Source organism: Megascapheus bottae, chromosome 14 (assembly GCF_031878675.1).
Source record: "Megascapheus bottae isolate mThoBot1 chromosome 14, mThoBot2.hap1, whole genome shotgun sequence".
Lineage (NCBI taxonomy): Eukaryota > Metazoa > Chordata > Mammalia > Rodentia > Geomyidae > Megascapheus > Megascapheus bottae.
Window position 1 is genome coordinate 14,184,834 of NC_143522.1, and position 18,830 is coordinate 14,203,663.

General features: G+C 43.9%; 1 protein-coding gene across 5 annotated transcripts in view; it reads right to left on the bottom strand.

Annotated features, from left to right (window-relative positions):
- Pomt2 (protein O-mannosyltransferase 2) overlaps positions 1–18,795 on the bottom strand; it is a 37,595-nt gene extending 18,800 nt beyond the window's left edge. For 4 of the 5 annotated variants that reach the window (XR_016537578.1, XM_090344585.1, XM_090344587.1 and 1 more), the window contains exons 1-9: positions 18,279–18,795; positions 13,311–13,395; positions 11,279–11,383; positions 9,453–9,561; positions 6,228–6,336; positions 4,592–4,751; positions 3,245–3,351; positions 2,039–2,121; positions 750–859 (exon numbers count right to left, since the gene is read on the bottom strand). Coding sequence is in view for 4 of the 5 variants with exons in the window: in XM_090344585.1 (XP_090200711.1) it covers positions 750–859; positions 2,039–2,121; positions 3,245–3,351; positions 4,592–4,751; positions 6,228–6,336; positions 9,453–9,561; positions 11,279–11,383; positions 13,311–13,395; positions 18,279–18,715 (1,305 nt within the window). In the remaining variant the exon portion in view is untranslated. Of the gene's footprint in view, positions 1–749; positions 860–2,038; positions 2,122–3,244; positions 3,352–4,591; positions 4,752–6,227; positions 6,337–9,452; positions 9,562–11,278; positions 11,384–13,310; positions 13,396–17,997; positions 18,155–18,278 lie in introns of those variants that run through there. The other variant, XM_090344588.1, reaches the window with a different exon arrangement.
- Between the last annotated feature and the right edge of the window lie 35 nt (positions 18,796–18,830).

Sequence of the window (18,830 nt, forward strand, 5' to 3'; positions counted from 1 at the left end):
TGGCAAAGTGAAGGCATTACGTGTGTGTGTGTGTGTGTGTGTCAGAAATGGGGACCTAAATTCAAGAGCCTTGTTCTCTCACTTGGCTATCTTGCTCAGAGCTGAGGCTCTGCCACCTGAACCATGCCTCCATTTTTTTTTTTGGTAACTGGAGATGGAGTCTCACAGTTTTGTTTTGTTTTGTTTTAACCAGGCTGGTTTTGCAATGCAATACTTCAGGTTTTGGATTCCTTAGTAGGTATAAGCTACCAGCAGCCAGTTCATTTTTGGCACGAAGCCCTAAGTTCGATTCCTGGTACCACATACACAGAAAAGGCCAGAATTGGTCTTGTAGCTCAAGTGACAGAGTACTAACCTTAAGCAAAAGTGTTCAAGGACAGTGCCCAGGCCCTGAGTTCAGGATTGAGGACTGGCAAAAAAAAAAAAGAAAAGAAAAAAAAGAAATGTGTCAGAGTAACAGCCTGCCCCACAGTCTCCCCTTCCTCACTATTGGCTCCTATGACACTGTGTCTGAGATTCCTGCTGTCATTGTTAGTTATAGGCCCCTCTGCCTCTCTGCAGCACACCTAACCCATTTCCCTGAAGCCCCTCTCCCTCAGCACTTTACTCCATGCCTCCTCCTTCCTCATTGATGTCTGCTACTGGCTGCTCTCATCACATCTTTAAATACTGCTTCAGTGTTGGTGTGGTTGGCATTGCCTCACAGGCCCTCCTCCCTGCACAGTGCAAGGGCAGAAAGGCTCACTGACCTGCTGCTGGCGGGCACCGATGCCCTCAGGGTAGAGATGCCTGTGGGAGTGCAGGTAGCCGATGGCCATCCGGAGGTTCTTAACAGTGACTACAGAGCCATAGGCCAGATCTAGAGGGAGACATAATGAAAAAATGAGCACAGCACTAGAGGCTACCCCGCTGCCTACAAGAGCCTTCTGAACCACAGGCCTAGCAACCCTCTCAGATGCCACTGGTCAAGGCTGCTTAAAGCAGCAGGAGATAAAGTAGCCTTCTCCAACTATGGGACCAAATCAAGAAGAGGGTGCTCCCACTCAGTCTCACTTGAACCCTCCCCACTTTCTCCTGAGGACTTCAGAAGATGCTGGTGTTGTCACTGGTTATCAAAGATTAGAAAGACAGGCTTTTCTTCCAATGAAAGTCTATACAAGTATCCAACAGAACAGAGATGGAAGAAGCATTTTGACATTGTCTGGAACATTACCTAAGATATAAACTGGTAGCAGACTATCTATTAAAATTGACTTTGTACTATTTTCCCTACCTCCAATCCTGTCTCTGCAGCCATCCTTCCAGTGGTGCTATCTTCCTACTACACAACCTCCCTGGCCTGCCTGCCTACCTGCCTGCCTGCCCAGAGCTCCACCTCTGATGCCTCTATACTTCATCAATGCCCACACTACCTTTACAGACCTAGACTCTGCTACCCTTCTACACATAATGAGTGTCTTGAGTTCTGCTCTTCCCTCAGCTTTTATCATGCTATCCTTTCTGCCAGATATGATCTCACCCCCATCTCTGCCTACTGAAATCTACCTGGCCTTACAGGGCATAACTCCCAGGCAAACTATCCCATGTACTTCTGACCACCTCTTCCCAACCACCCAGTACCCTTTAATTCCCAGCACTCTGCGTTCCCTTTTATGTACTATGTCACCCTGTGTAGAGATTCTTTATATTAGACTATATCTGGAGAGTGAACACTCACGAATTATTGTGAATAAGCATATGGATGAGTCTCAGAACACTGGTGAAAGCTAAAGAGCCTTGCTCTGCCACCAGGCTCTCTCTCAACAGATCTCCCACAGAACTGGCTTTGACAGCCACATAGAAACTATTCTTTAGGTCACAGGGCTTGCTGCTGTGTACTGTCATGACTGACCCTTAGTACTCTTAACACATTTCTTATCTTCCTCCTATTCTCCCATCTATCCACTAAAATAACTCAAGTATCAGACTTGCCTCTTCCAGTTCAACTCCCAGGAAAATCCTCTGCCCTTGGATCTATGGAAAGGCCCAGAATACTCACATTCAGGAATGGAAGCATTGTGAAGGTTGTTCCCTGAAAGCCGGGCCTGGAAGGCAGAACTGAAGAAACCATCACCAGGACCACTGTGGATAAAGAAGGAACAGAAGAGAATCAAGTTAATGGAGCAAAAGCTGACATTTCCCAGGAGGCCTCAGTTTATTGAAAAGAACCAAAATTAGAGCGTGGTATCACAAGATAGGCTTGAGTGATAGAGGTAGAAAAACTGGCTCCAGACCCAACTCAACTACTTCCTAGCTGGGCAATCTGGGCAATGTTCCTAACTTTGTTTAGCCTTCGTTCCCTGTTTACAAACTAAAAGAAATTTTAAAACCAAAAGAAATTCACAAATGATTATGATTAAATAATGTCTTGTATATAAAGTGCTAAACCCAGTCCTTGGCACTTAGTAACCTCTCATTAAGAGCTGCTGCTGCTGTGATGATTATCATTACCCTTGGTCCTGTTTTACATTCTTGGGGGTTTTTTTTGTTTTGTTTTTTGTCAGTCATGGGACTTGAACTCTGGGCCTGGGCACTGTCCCTAGGCTCTTCAGCTCAAGGTTACTGCCTTACTTTTGAGCAACAGCACCACTTCTGGTTTTCTGGTGGTTTAACTGGAGATGAGTCTCACAGATTTTCATGCCTGGGCTAGCTTTGAACTTCAATCCTTAGATATCAGCCTCCTGAGTAGCTAGAATTAGATTACAGGCATGAGCCACCAGCACCTGGCTCCTATTGTACATTCTCTCTTTTTTTTTTTTTTGCCAGTCATGGGGCTTGAACTCAGGGCCTGAGCTCTATCCTTGGGTTTTCTCAAGGCTAGTGCTTTACCTCCTGAGTCACAGCACCACTTTCAGCTTTTTCTATGTATGTGGTACCAAGGAATTGAACCTGGGTCTTGGTGCATGCTAGGCAAGCATTCTACTACTGGGCCAAACTCCTGGCCCCTACTATTGTACATTCTTATAGTTCCCATCTTGTTAGGGACAAGAAACTCTGATTAGAGAGAAGGGCAATTCTTAGCAGGCATTTCTTCTCTTCCTTCAGGCCTTTCTAAGTCCTTGAGACACCCAAAACTATAGAACACAGAGAGGGAAACAGGTAAAAGTTCCCCCTTGCATCTTAACCCTAGACCCAGGAAATCACACGGCCATCCTCTGGGATTAGGATGATCAGAAAGGAGAGGTTAGGAAGTCTCTGACTGTACCTTTTATTCAGCACCGTGATATGAACAGCAAAAATGGCCACATAGAGCACCAGGGGCAGCACTATGAGACACAGGATACGAGCGGTCAAGTGTTTTCCCACAGTCACCTGCAAACACAGGCCAGCAGACAGTAGGTGTAGAAGATTCCACTATTCCTTATACCTTCTATGATATCTTATGTAAAATTTAAACGTTTATGTGTATGGACATACACATACATTTTTAAAGGCCAATAGGAAAAACAAATACATGGGAACTCTATTCTTTCTATAACCTTTTTCTCCCACCACCACCAAAGCACTATAGGGAGACAACACGGACTAGCCATCTGCTGTCCCTCTAGGCCCTGCACTAGGACAGGAGACTGTCATGGTTCTATGGAGAAGATGCAGCGGCTGCTCATAAGTACTCTCTCCATGCCAGTCACTATGAACTCCCAATACCAAGAGGATTCCAACACTGTCCGTCCCCCCTTCTCCCTTAATACCTCTCCAACTCCTCAGGTAGGCCATGTCCTAGTGTCCTGCTGTCTACAAAGGGCAGCTAGGTCCAGCCCACCCAGGCCCATCATTCCCCATACTGTGCCAGCCCTTCCATCACATGGTCAGTTGCTCCATATGCTAGACTCCATTCTTCCTTCTCTCTTTATGGACTCCAGAGAGCAGGGATATTATTTATTCATTTTTATAGGTACTTCACACTAAGTGTAGGACTTCCATATAATATTTTTTAATGAATCAGTGTGTTAGAAATTTACTTTGGAGATGATGCAGAGGTGCCAGAGCAAAGTAGAGGAGACCTGGAGGCAGGCTAGCCTAGTGTAAGTTACTGGTCTTCCTCTCACTACCTGAAGTTCCTACAAGGCCTTGGAAAAGTTATTCTCTATGCCTCAGTTTTCTCATCTGTAACATCTTGGCAATACCACCGCCTCACAGAATTATTATAAGGGGTACATGATATAATGAAGTAAAGCATTTTATACAATACCTGGCACCAAAGCAGCCCAAAGTAAATAACAGATTATTATAAAAACCTAACAGCACTTATTGAGACCCTGGGTGAAAAAAAAGGAAATCTGAATTCTGAAAGTCATCTTATATCCATTTTGGCTAAGGTCTCACACAATGTCCGCCACATATGTGGCATGAACCTAACTGGACAGTTTATGAAACATTTATAAGAAATCACACACACACACACACACACACACACACACCACCACCACCACCACCAAAGAATTCCAAAGGTGCCCAGCCAGGACCCCTGTGCAGAGGAAGAGAAAGGTCAGTGGTTGCTGTTAAGCAACACTAGGAAGCAGAGACACTTTTCCAGAACTTGGGTTCTCACCAGTGAAAGACTGAGGTCTCCAAACAGGTGCCAAAGGTCTGAAATGGTGTTCAGCCCCACGTGCAGGATGATAAAGAGGCCAACAAACTTGACCCCTAAAGCACCAGCAAGACTGATGCCAGTCAGGCTGAGCCAGAACCACCAGGGGGCAGAGAAAGGCCTGGAAACCAACAAGACACAGAGTTCAGTTTGGCAGCTAGAACCAAACTTGGAAAGCAAGAGCAGCAGTGGGAAGGGCAGAGTCCTCTAATGCAGAGGATTTGCTGTGCCCTGAGCCTCAGTGGTCCTAACCTCAGGGGACCACATACAGCTCTAAGGAGTATGTGGCCTGAGAACCCTGCAACTTACAGGTAAACGAGTATGCCACTACGAGAGGAAGATACTTTTCCAGGGAGAGATCTCATGGTACTCCTAAGTACAAGGCGTAGAGCAAAAAAGGCTCATTCTTCACTAGTGATCAATCAAGTAGAAATAAAGGAAAACTAGAGAAGAATGCTGATTGAGTTCACTTCTGGACCTGCCAAAGCCAGAATTTACTGAGTGCTTACTATGTGTCAGGCACTATCCCATCCCCCACAAACCTTTACAGTCCCATGAAGTCTATTATTCTCTTTTCACCCATTTGGAAATTGAGGTACAGAGAGGTTAAGAGATACAGCTATGAAGCAATGGAGCACAGTTCTACCCCAGGATAACTCCATGGTAAATACTGTTAATCATTTTTGCTGTGGTGATAGCAGCCAATTTTCTGATGATCTTCATCTCTCTTTCACCAGAATGAGTGTTTTCTTAAAACAATACCCACACACCTTTGGACCTTCATAGTCACTAACATAGTACCTGTCACATCATATATGGTAGGTGGAAATGGCTGTGGTAGAAGCAGAAGATAATCCACAACCAGAGTGGACTGGCAGTCACTGGCTCAGGTTTGATTAGCAAACTGCGGCTTAATGAGCTTGGCCATCAGTGGTACCATGTGCTCCACTGGGAAAGCCTGGGAGGAATCAGCTCTTTTGGTTTGAGAAAAATGAATACAATGAGGAAGGTATTCTTTGTGTCTCAGAGACAGCAGAGAAAAAAAGAAAAAAACTTCTGGAAGACCAAACCTTCTAGATCAGGTTTACAACTGTCCAGGGGCCTAGAAGGAACCTCTCAACAGGTATGGATCATCCATCATTACATCAGAACATGATATAACCCTCGAGGCTGGGAGACAAACAGTTCTGAGGCAGCATCTGCCATCTCTCCAATGTGCAGAGTGTGAAGGAAAAATTGGCCCAATGTCCCTAACCAGCACTGGAGCTGAGGGGGAAGCTTAGAAGTTATGAGTGAGAAAAAAGCACAAGCTCCTAAACCATTGTAAACATGATAATAATAATCATCTTTAATAAGACAATTTTTCCAGTCTTATATAAAGCAGAACTAAAATCACCTTCTAGGAAATACTTAAAATCTATTTGTTCCTATCAAAAACAGAAAATCTTAAGTCTACAAACAAATGAAAAGTACGCTTGTCTTAAACTCAGCCTCAAGACAAGTCCTCTACGTCCCACCCCAGCCCACCCTGGCCCTTAGAAAACTTCTGGGGCTGCCCAAGATTCTGGCCCTTCCCACCCAAACGAGGTGTTCTGACCTGTCCGCATAGGAGTTGTACTTGACCATGCTCAGCATGGCAGCCATGATGAAGAACATCAGGATGGGGTCAAGGAGGATGTACTGGGATAGAGTGAGGCATCCTGTGTCTGAAAAACATGAACTCACTGGTCAATGTGCAGAGTGAGGAGAAGAAACCTAAAAACCAAACCTTTAGCAGTAGGACAGTCTCCTTGCTACATTGCATAGCCTCTGTCATCACCAGGTCATTGAGAGACACAGCATCACTGCCAATGATAAGAAGCAGTATTTGGCACTGTTCCTCTGCCTTCACCTACAAAGAGTGTGATGCCCTTTAAGCAGAGCAACCCTGACCCCATCTCATTTCCAACATCAGAAAAACAGATCACAAATTACACTTAGGTGACCACATATTACATATAGCTGTGATAGCATCTGATATTTTTTTTTTTTTTTTGCCAGTCCTGGGCTTGAGCTCAGGGCCTGAGCACTGTCCTTGGGCTTTCCTCAAGGCTGGTGTTCTACCCTGAGCTACCACAACACTTCTGGCTTTTTCTATGTATGTGGTACCGAGGAATTGAACCTGGGTCTTCGTGAATGCTAGGCAGGCACTCTACCACTAGGCCAAACTCCGGGCCCAGCATCTGATCATTTTATATGAAGTCCCTACTGGGGGACCAATTCTTCACATAGGCTCAAGAAGGATTTTTTTTAGTGATTTTTTTTTCCAGTCCTGAGGTTTGAACTCAGGGCCTAGACACTGTCTTTGGACTTTCTCAAGGCTAGCACTCTACCACTTGAGCCACAGCACCATTTCTTGCTTTTTCTGTGTATGTGCTACTGAAGAATTGAACCCAGGGCTTCATGCATGCTAGGCAAGCACTCTACCACTAGGTCATACTCCTGGCCATAAAGGACACTTTTTTTTTTTTTTTTTTGGCCAGTCCTGGGGTTTGAACTCAGGGCCTGAGCACCGTCCTTGGGCTTTCTCAAGGTTGAAGCTGCTCTACCACTTGAGCCACAGCACCATTTCTGGCTTTCTCTATGTATATGTGATACCGAGAAATCGAACCTGGGTCTTTGTGCATGCTAGGCAAGTACTCTGCCACTAGGCCAAACTCCCGGCCCCAAGAAGGATCTTTTTTTAAACCAGAATCTTTTTATATTATGTTTCTACATAAATCTTCAGTTTCTTCCTATCTTATTCAGATTAACAAATTCTCTGATGGCTGCAAAGACTTGCATGGTTTTCCTATTTATCTAACCTCAACTCCCATTTCTCGGCCTCATGCCAGCTTTGCAATACAAGCCTTCTACATTTGTTCCTTGGCCTTGCTAGACTTTGTACCAGAACTACAACACAGGCTGCTCCCTCTGTCTCAATACTTTTTCCAAGGATCACTGAATAAGTAGCCAGGTACTGGTGGCTGAGATCTAAGAATTGCCATTTGGAGCCAGTGGGGGCAGACAAATTCTAGAGACGCTTATCTCCAAATAATCTGCAAAAAATCCAGAACTAAAGGCATAACTCAAGTAGTAGAGTACCCAGCCATGAGCAAAGTAAAAGTGCAAGGCCCTAAGTTTAAGCCTTTGTACCAGAACACAAAACAAAAAGGGGGAAGGGAAGAAGGGGGAAGGAGGGAGGAAGGGAGGGAAGGAAGGAGAGAAGCAAAGAAAGAAGAAAAACTGTATAGTGAAAGACTCTGTATAGCTCAATCTTTTCACTCAGCCTCTGATCAAAGCTTCTTCCCACAGAGTTGACTGCTCACCTTACTCTTTGTACTTTGTTTTCCATAGCACACTTACTGCTTAAGATTCTACAATATAGACTTCTTGATGTTGTCTGCCCCTGTACAGGGCAAGTTCCATGAGAGCAGTGTCTAATCAGTATACTCTCTGAGACCATGAAAAGTAGCCCAATATGGGGTAGGAACTTAAGCAGGTGCTGATAGTAACCCCCTGTTACTTAACAGACAGAGATCAGGATGGCTAAAGGCCAGCCTGGTCAAAAAGTTACTTAGAAAGTCAGGGGCGGTGGCTCACACCTGTAATCCTAGCTACTCAGGAGGCTGAGATCTGAGGATCATGGTTCAAAGCCAACCCTGGCACTAAAGACTGTGAGACTCTTATTTCCAATTAACCACTAGAAAACCAGAAGTGGCACTGTGGCTTAAGGAGTAGGGAAGTAGCCTTGAGCTGAAGACCTTAGGGACAGAGCCCTGGTCCAAAGTTCAAGCCCCACAATCAACCAAAACAACAAAAAAAAGTTAGTTAGGTCCAGCTCAATAAATAAGCCAAGCATGGAGACATTTGCCTGTAAACTCAGCTACATGGGAAGCATAAACAGAACTATATTGTAAGGCATGCTATGGATAGAAATGTAAGATTCTATCCAAAAAAATAAAGTGAAAAAAGGCTGGAGGTGTTGGAACCACAGAAGCTAGAAAGAGAACCATAGACCTAGGAAGCTTGAGGCCCCAAGTTCAAACCCTAATACTATTAAAAATCAAAACAAACTAAAACAAAACATGTATCACTCCTCTGTTTTATACATTACAAATGATGTCTTGCACGTCAGGATTCCCATCTATGAAACAGATGCTGGGTGAAAACTGAAGAAATGACCAAATGAGTAATAGAAATTAAAAATACAAGGAATAAGCCACCAGCCGCTCCAGGGATATCTTATACTCAAGCAATCCAGCCACTAAAACAAAGCAACATATTTGTGAAAACAAACTAATTGTGCACATCTAAATGAGTCTGGGCATCTTTAAATATTAAGCTACACAAGGTCATGAATTCACTTTCAGAACAAGGCTAGCAAATAATACAATCAACTAACTCTCACTTATCCAAGTCAGAGTCCACTGAAGATATTTAAGTTCATATTACTCTTAAAACTATACAGCTATGCCTGGAGCATCTGTCTTTGCATTCAGTTTTAACTAGTTTTGAGAATGCAAACTAATATTAATATCAACTTTAATTTTAAAAATGAAAACTGGCTTCCTTTAAACTTACACACAAACTTATCTTATTATCCATTCCAAACTCAAGTGTGAGTAACTTGAGTCTACTCCTTAGGATTACTCAGGCCAACTCTTGCTTCTAATAATACAAAGGCTTGTTATACAGAAATATTTATGCATGTATGAATTACTAATAAATAGTGACTGGCTATCCATTTCACCTAATCTTAAAATTAAATTGGCATGAATGTATATTTTTCCACACAACTTACCAAAGGTGAGAAGGGCGGCAGTGAGCAGTGCTGCTGGGAGGGACTTAGACAGATCCAAGACTGTGAGGTAGGCAAAGGGAATCAGCCAGGAGCCAAGGAATGCACAGAACTATGTGGGAAGTAACAAAGAATCTGTTAAAGTCAGGTGCTGGTGGATCACGCCTGTAATCCTAGCTACTCAGGAGGCTGACATCTGAGGACTGAAGTTCAAAACCAGCTTCGGCAGAAAAATCCCTATGAGATTCTTACCTCAAATTAACCACTTAAAAACCAGTAGCGGATGGGCTGGAGTTCAGCCTAGTGGTTAAGTGCTTGCCTACCATGCACAAAGACCTAGGTTCAATTCCTCAGCACCACATACGGAAGTGGTGCTGTGGCTTAAGTGGTAAAGCACTAGTCTTGAGCACAAAGAGGCTCAGGGCCAGGGCCCAGGCCCTGAGTTCGAGCTCTACAACCAACATAGAAAAAAAAAATGAAGCTGTTAAAGCAAGCTATTACTTGACCTGGTAAACCAATAGTTAAGGTAGAGAACCCTGAAGAAATGTGAAGAATCAAACCAAGTAATATGTATGTTCCCAAAGAGCTATGATACACATGTATATTGACATGCAATCAGTGAAATTTAGCCAAGAAAGTGGCAGGACCACCTCACCACTGGCAGTTATGATTGTGACAGTCATATCTGCCTCAGCTTCTCCATCCATGTACCAGGGTAAACAAATCAGTTAAGTACTACTTCATAGGTTTACTCAGAAGATGATACAGGCTAAAGATTTGCTACCACACAGAAAGTACTCAACAAACCATAAAACTGTGAGTACACATTTGTCTTGTATATAAGTTTGTCTGATTTGAGGAGGGGAAAAGGAAACACAGAAACAGGGAAGAAAGGGGAGCAGAGAAATGGTGGGATGAAGTATGAACGAATTCAGCAGTAACACTCACTAGACATATTTGCAAATGAACTATACAACTCGGGGGGATGGAGTGTCAGGAAGAAAATGAGGAAAGGGATGAAATGTTCAAAAAAGAAATGCTCTCATTACCTGACTTATGTAATTGTAATCCCTCTGTACCTCACCTTTATAATATTTTTAAGAAAAAAATAGAACAAATTTAAAAGAAACTTTCTAGGAAAAAAATCTGTGACTCCTTTGAGATTAGCTTTAATAATTTTAGAGAATTCTACTGTTCTCTAATATTTCCCCTGGTTCCTTTCTTTAATTTGGGTTGTTGTTGTTGTTTTTGGCTTTTTTCATTTAAAAATTTTAATTACCTGTCTTCTTCCCTCCCTGTTCCCTTGCCCATCAACAGTCAACAGATACACTTACAGGAATTCTCACATTTGGGTTAAACAGAAAGCAATGTGCCCTAGTGTGAAAGGGAATGAATGGGACTGTTGTATGCAGCCTTCTCCATTTCCACAGCAATTCTACAGTGAACAGGCCTATATTCAATTATGCTTGTTATGTGGTATTCAAGAACCATTAGGAAAATACAGAATCACTCAAGGACATGAACTTGGAGAGTAAGAGGTACTCCTTGTTTACTATGGCTTGATATGTAATAATAGTAAAGATGACGTAAAAATGGGACTTGGTATAATTACGCAAAACATAGGATGATTGCCCCAAATCATCGTCATATATCTAAAATACTTTCAGATCCTCGAGGAAAGGAGCTGGTGAATACAAACTGCTCTGAGAGCTTCTGTTCATGCCCTCCTCTCTACTGCCCTGAAGTTTATCTACACTGCTACACCATTCCAACTTCTCACAGAATATGGCCTGGGATATAGTACATCCATACACATCAGGATGTCTTACTCCTCTCATTCCCATGTAGCGGTGATGCTCGTATTTGTCACCAGGCTTCTGGAACAAAAAGGTGCCATCATATCCACTCAGGTAGCCAGCAAGACCTATCAGCATCTGTAGAGATAAGAACAAACAGAAAGATGACAGACCTTTGGGAGAAGATTCCCTTCAGCTGTACCCACAGACTTTGGTTTCCCTTGACAACTATCCCTCCAGTTGCTGCCAAGTAAAGAACCTTTGTCTGTAACATTCATTGCTTAAAACAAACCCTCTCTGTGTCATGGTTAAGTTCTTAGGAATAGTGCAGACACTTCAGAGAGGGAAGAAAACTACAACTCGAAGAGCAGAGTCAGTGAGTGCTCTCTAAGCCTTCTTTCACTTGTTCAGAAATAAAGCTTGACCTTAGGAGAGGTCCGAGGCAGATGCTGATTGCTGGGAGATGAGCCTGCTCAACAGAGAACCAAGTTCCAAATAAATGACATAAAGAGTGACAAGTGACAAAGTAGCGACACACCAGGAATATGGGGAAGGAAAAGAAAAGGAGAAAGAGTAATGCAAAGACAGAGGCATTTCAACAGAGGGAAGAGGAAAATACAAGTTTCCCCATCAACAACGTATTTTATATGTACAAAATATTTTACATGTACAATAGCATATACTTATTAGTTTGGTCTGAGGTTTACATGAGCCAATGCATAATCGTTCTTGTCTTTATTGTATGAAAAGAGGTATGAACTTGTCTACTCTTTCCTAGGTTCAGAACCAATCTCAAAACAAGATAGTTGTCCTACCTTTCTTTCTACTCCTCCTATATGCAGGAACTTTCTCCTTGTCCCTGCCGAGGTCCTGTGCTTCCTTGTAACCTGACACAGAACACTAAGTCTGTCTCCCCTTCCCACAGGCTCCAGGTTCACTTCCCACACCATTACAGGCAAATTCCTGTCCCTTTGGACAGGTCATTGTGCCTCCAGTTAGGAAGAAAGGCTTGAATGAATCCACTGTCTTTGCAAAGATGCTGGTCTTTTAAGAGTAGAATGAATTCCAATTGATAGAATTCCTAATTATGAACTCAAGGGCGGTGTGGGAGCTGAATGAAGTGAGAATGAGAAAGCAGCTCAGTACCTGTGTGGACTCTCAATTCCTCCATACTATGTCTGCTTTATGCAATACAGTCCCTCTTCTCTGTTTTATTTCTAAAAATTGAGATTAAGCTTGCAAAACATAAAACTCACCATTAAAGAAGAAACCTATTGGTCGGGAGTCTGGCCAAGTGGTAGAGTGCTTGCCTAGCATGCATGAAGACCCGGGTTCGATTCCTGTAGTGCTCTAGCCTTGACAAAACCCAAGGACAGTGCTCAGGCCCTGAGTCCATGCCCAGGACTGGTTAAAAAAAAAAAAAACAACCAAAAACCTATCTGCAGTCCCTCCCTAATCTTCCCTCTCCACCTCAGACCCAGGCAATGAAATTTCCAATTCTGGATAATTTCAGTCATACAACGTGTAACCTTTTATGTTTGCCTTCTAACATTTAGGGTACTATTATGAATATTCCCCCATGTGGTAGCATATATCCGAACTCCATTCTTCTATGGCCGAGTAATATACCATTGCATGGTGTAACATTTATCCTTTTATCAGTCAATAGACCCTCTCTCTACATTTCAGCTCAGAAGACCCTTAAACATACCAAGGATTTCTATAAAGGTAGTAGGTCTAAAATGTCTGAGTTGTGTTAAGGAATTCTTAAGTTCAAGAATTAAGTCCAGGGCCAGGAGTTTGGCCTAGTGGTAGAGTGCTTGCCTAGCATGTACCAAGACCCAGGTTCAATTCCTCAGTACCACATACATAGGAAAAGCCGGAAGTGGTGCTGAGGCTCAAGTGGTAGAGCTCTAGCCCTGAGGAAGGCTAAGAACAGTGCTCAGGCCGTGAGTTCAAGCCCTAGCCAAGGACTGGCAAAAAAAAAAAAAAAAGAATTGAGTCCAAAACCAAGACTTGGCTCCAGCCCTTAGGATCCATCTTCCTAGATTAGAAAGCTGCTCACCTTTCCCAGAGGCGGGTGTACATCAAAGAAGAAGGTGCGGTTGATATAGTAACTTCCCATTTTTCCAAAGTGAGTCTCATCCCAACTAAAGGGAAAAAAAAAACGACAATATATCATAGTCAAAATTATAATTGAAAATAAAAAGCTATAAGTTATAAGCAATTAATGAGAAAGCCTGGAACGAAAAATAGAAACAACTTTTGGTTCAAGTAGTTTGAGGAAGTAAGACCATAAGCTGGTTATTAACCCTCAGATAGATGGAAAAGATTATGAAAATTTACCAACTGGTTACCATAAACTGAAGTATATACAGATTCTATACCTTGTATTTCTATGTGTTTTGGAAGGACAGAATTTTCTTGTGATATGAAAAGGTTTGAAATAAGAATTTTCTTCTGAGTCTGTGTCTGTTTCTTCCTCCCCCTCCTCCTTTTTTTTTGGCAGGGGGGGCGGTTATGGAGCTTGAACTTGGCCTGGGCACTGCCCCTGAGCCTTTGTGTGCTCAAGTCTTGCACTCAATCACTTGAGCCATAGCACCACTACTAGTTTTCAGACGGTTAGCTGGGAATAAGAGTCTCACAGTGACTTTTCTGCCCAGGCTGGCTTCCAATCATGATCCTCAGATCTCAGCCTCCTGAGTAGCTAGGATCACAGGCATGAGCCCAGCTTTGAGCCTGCTAACTTCTGAGTCCATGTTTGCAATTAGAATGTACATCACTACATCACTGGAAACTTTTCAAAGAGAATTTTTAAGCCTTAGGTTCATCAGCCTCCTGACTACCATCTGACTGATGGTGTTAAAATAACTAGTATATAAAATCAAGGGTTTTCTTTCTAAATTAATATATCTTAAACCTATGCTCATTTATTTTGTAGGCAGATCTAATACATTACCTTTCAAACACATTGTAAAATGTTACTTTACTACTTACTGCTTGCTATAAAACAATAGAGTTCCCCAAGTTTAATATTCCTCAGCTGTGATATAATCCAAAGTATATATCCATATCCACGGCACTGCATGGGACTCTGGGGCACCAGTGAGGACATGCTGCTGTTCATTCTCTCTGCTGTGCCAAGAGAAATAAAGTCTTTGGTCTTTCATTGAGGATTTTGTCTTTTGTTGGCCTAGATGAAATACTAACAAGTTAACTTCTTAGATTGCAAACTGACTAAAAAAATTATAGACTTCTTAATTTGAGGACAAAGTACAGAATGATGACACAAAGCTTCTGAAAGAGAAATGGTGAGAGCACTCACAAGCTGGGTTAGAGATGTAAGATAACTCCATGGAGCCTAGTAGTGAACATTCTTACCCAAGTGGCAGGCAGTGGGAGTAATCAAAGTTCCCACTGACTGGATGGATAGACATCAGGCTGATGACTCATTCCTGTAATCCCAGTCTCTCAGGAGGCTGAGATTCAAGGCTTAAGGTTCAAAACTAGCCCTGGTAAACAAATTGTGGAGACTCTTACCTCCAATTAACCAGAAAAAAACCCCACAGAAATAGAGGTGCTTGTAGCTCAAGTGGTAGCAAATCATCCTTGAATGAAAAAGCCTGGAGCATACAGTGTTGAATTCAAGTTCCAGTATTGGTACATGAACTCAGGTGCACACTCACACGTGCTCACACACAAAGAAGCTGAATAGAAAGAAGTATTATTCAAACAGCTGCCTGCATGCTGCCTGGAAAAAAAGGAAGAAGGAATGTGATCATGGCATAGGAACAGGAAGTATAGCAGCTTGGTCAAAGGTGGCTGCTGAATCAAGAATCTCCAAAAATCAATAATCAATCAATCAATCATGCAACAATGAGGACCCTGCTATTCAATACAGAACTTCAATAAAAATGAGAACACTCAGCCAGGAATGGTGGACCACATCTATAATCCTAGTTTCTTGGAAGGAAATCAGGAGGATTGTAGTTTTTAGGCCAACCTAGGGATAAAGTTAGTGAGAGACCTTCAATCTATTATCTGGGTGCAATGGCATGTGCCTGTCATCGTACTTATGTGAGAGGCAGAAATAGGAAGGATTATGGTCCAGGGTGGTGGACAAAAATCCAAGATCCTATTCAAAAACCAATTAAAGCAAAAAAGTTTTGGGGTATGGCTCAAGGGTTATAGGATATGCCCACAAGCATGAAGCCTTGAGTTTAAACCTCAGAAATAAATAATAGAAAAGACCTCTGTAATTCCAGCACTCAGGAGGCAGAGGCATAGGCAAGAGCACAAGTAGGCCAGCCTGGGCTACAATATGAGCTAGAGGTCAACCTGGGCTACAAGGTTGAGACAACAACTAACCAAAGAAAATACTGCGAGATTCTTGGGTATGCTGTTCAAGCCTGGATCCCAAACTCTACAGTAAGCTCAGCTGCTTAAAAAAAAAAAAAAGTACAGAAACTAAAGGTGGGGCTAAGGTCTGTGTCCCCAAGGAGACTAAAGGCTGCACACCCCTCCTAATACACTGGGGACCCTAAGGAGAGGAAAAACACTCCAACTCAAGGGCTCAGTTGGATGGGGTCCATGTCTGCTTCCTACCTAGTCCCATGGGAGAGCATTTGTAGATGCATAAGAGACTGCAGGAAAAGCCATTAGTAGTGTGTACAAAACTTGAAAAGGGTCTCTAAAGCAGGGGACTCATCAGACATAGGGAAAGACCTTAAAGGGGAGAAGTGGCACTGAGCCTACCGGGGGAGCCTGCTTCCAGCATTGGAGTAGAAATCTCCAACTGGGAAACAACTTAGATCTAGGCGGTACCAGACATAGGTGTATCAGACATTAATTGAAGGGGGAAATTGTGCCTTCCAATTCAACTGACAGAATCTGAGCCAAGTTCCTGATAGGGAAGGAAGTTAAAAGGATCTTGTGGCTAGGGCTCTTTGAGTCATTTTAATATACTATTGTTTGTGATATCCACTGCTGAATGTATGTATAACTTGTACTGATCCCCTAAGTGTCAAAAAAAGAGTATCTCATTCTAGGAAAATGATGTAGAGAAGTGATCCTGTCCCCTTCTAGGAGTCTAGAAGAAACAAATCCCTAAAGAGAATGGGAAATCAGAGCTTTGAAGATACTTAATGGTTGTTGGAACACTCATAGTCACTGGGTGGGCAATGCCATCTGCTGGACAATTGTACTAAGTACATTTTTTTTTTTTTTTTTTTTTTGCCAGTCATGGGCTTGAGTTCAAGACCTGAGCACTGTCCTTGGACTTTCCTCAAGGCTAGTCTTCTACCCTGAGCCACCGCACCATTTCTGGCTTTTTCTATGTATGTGGTACTAAGGAATCGAACCTGGGTGTTCGTGCATGCTAGGCAGGCACTCTACACTAGGCCAAACTCCCAGCCCCTAGGAACATATTTTCTTTTCTTTCTTAGCAGCAGCTATTAATTAACCTACTACTTTTTTTTTTTGCCAGTACTGGGGCTTGAACTCAGGGCCTGAGCACTGTCCTTGGGCTTTTGTAAGGCTAGAGCTCTACAGCACCACTTCCAGCTTGTTCTATGTATGTGGTACCAAGGAATGAAATCTGGGTCTTGGTACATGCTAGGCAAGTACTCTATCACTAGGCCACACTCCAGACTCAACTACTACTTATTGAAATTGAGTGTCTGACCTACAAAGACCTCAGAATTCTCTGACAAGATATTCCAACTTTGGGGTAAGTTACTTGGAACTGCGATCCTCATATCTCAGCCTCCCGAGTAGATAGGATTACAGGCATGAGCCACCATGCCCAGCTTAACTTATTAAGTTTTAAGTAGGGAAACACTGACAGTTAATGTTCTTGGTTGCGCTTTGATCAGTAAGCGGTGTGTGTGTGTGTGTGTGTGTGTGTGTGTGTGTGTGTGTGTGTGTTGCAGAAGCCCTAAAACTTGAGCAACACCTCTATGTCCAACTTTTGGTGGTAATTGGAGATAAAAGTCTCAGGAACTACAGGGCATGGTGGCCCACACCTGTAATCCTAGGTCCTCAGGAGAGTGAAATCTGAGGATCTCAGTTCAAAGCCAGCCTAGGCACTAAAAAGTCCACGAGACTCTTACCTCCAATTATCACCAGAAAACCAGAAGTGGCCTTGTGGCTCAAAGAACAGGGCAGTAGCCTTGAGCTGAAGAGCCCAGGGACAACGCCCAGGCCCAGAGTTCAAGTTCCACACCAAAAAAAACTTTCTTGACCTCGCAGTTTTTCATTGCTATCCTCAGATCTCAGCCTTCTGAGTAGCTAAAATTATGGGTTGGAGCCACTAGTGCCTGGCTAATAAGTTCTATTTCTGATACCCTGTACACCAACTTTCTCCCCAGTGATACTGAGAAAACATGGTGTCCCTTATTGGTTCGACAGGAAAAGGAACCATTTTAAGAATTGTATGAAACCCTCCTTTCCAAATGGTACTAGAGTTACCAAGTAACATAGCTTAGCTAATGACATTTGATCAGGCCTCAACACAGCGTTTGTGTCATACCAAAACAATGGGAACATCTTCAAGAAAATAATCTTCTCACAAGAAAGAAGTGTTTCTGCTTTCAGAAACCTTTGTCATCACCCCCTAGACACCCAAACTGCCCCTGCTCTGTCGGATGAAAATATATCCAATCTGATGATGCCTGAGGATGAGGATGAGGATCTCAAGTCTTAGGAAATTCTGAGCCAAGAAGTTCCAATTCTCTTTAGAAGATTCAAAGCACCTTTCAGAGCCACAACTGGGCAGCCAGGTCAGGCAGTGAGCATGACCTGGAAGACAATATGACCAACTGCTTCGGATCCTAGAAGCTCCATCGCTCGGCCAAGAAAGCCATTCCACTGAGAGGACCTCCCCGGACGATCAACCACCCCAAACCTCAGTTTCCCCTCCAAGACAACCCGCCCCCTCCGGTGAATCCCGCCCTCTCCGGGCCCTCAGGCCAATCAGAGGGAGGCGTCCTTCCTCCCGGTTGCCATGGTACCCGCCGGGTACCTCGTCACTCACCAGACGTGCGGCGGCTGGTCCAGATGGTGGAAGCGAGTGGCGAAGGACAGCAGCGTCACCAGAGCCAGCAGGGCCCGCCGGCCGGCTGCCTCCAGGCGCCGCGAGCTCTGAGCAGGCTGTTTGAGGCTTCGCGCTGCAGCCTCGGCGGCTACGTCCCAACTTGAAGCCCTGGAAGCCTGAGGCCCGCAGCGGCCTCGGCGAGGCCGCAGCTCGCAGCCGACCAGGCCTCCCGCCATGGCCCGAGGAGTCCTCCCCTGCCTCAGGACCGCCCTCCAGCCCGCAGGCACGCTGGCTCTGGTCAGCCGCCCCGCTAAGTGGTCACCGGAGGGCGCTCCGGGGTTCCCTGGGAGATGTAGTTCCCTCTGCTGCCCGTGGGGCGGGGCGGGAAGCGTGGTGGCCACCGAAGCCGCTAGAAGGCGGCCAGAGGCGCCCAGCATAAAGGGAGGACCCGAATATCCGCGAACCGGAAGACCAGAACTCCTCGAGGAACTACAACTCCCAGCAGCTCCCGGGGGCGGGGCGGAGCCATCCGGAAACAGAAGCAAAGCCCAC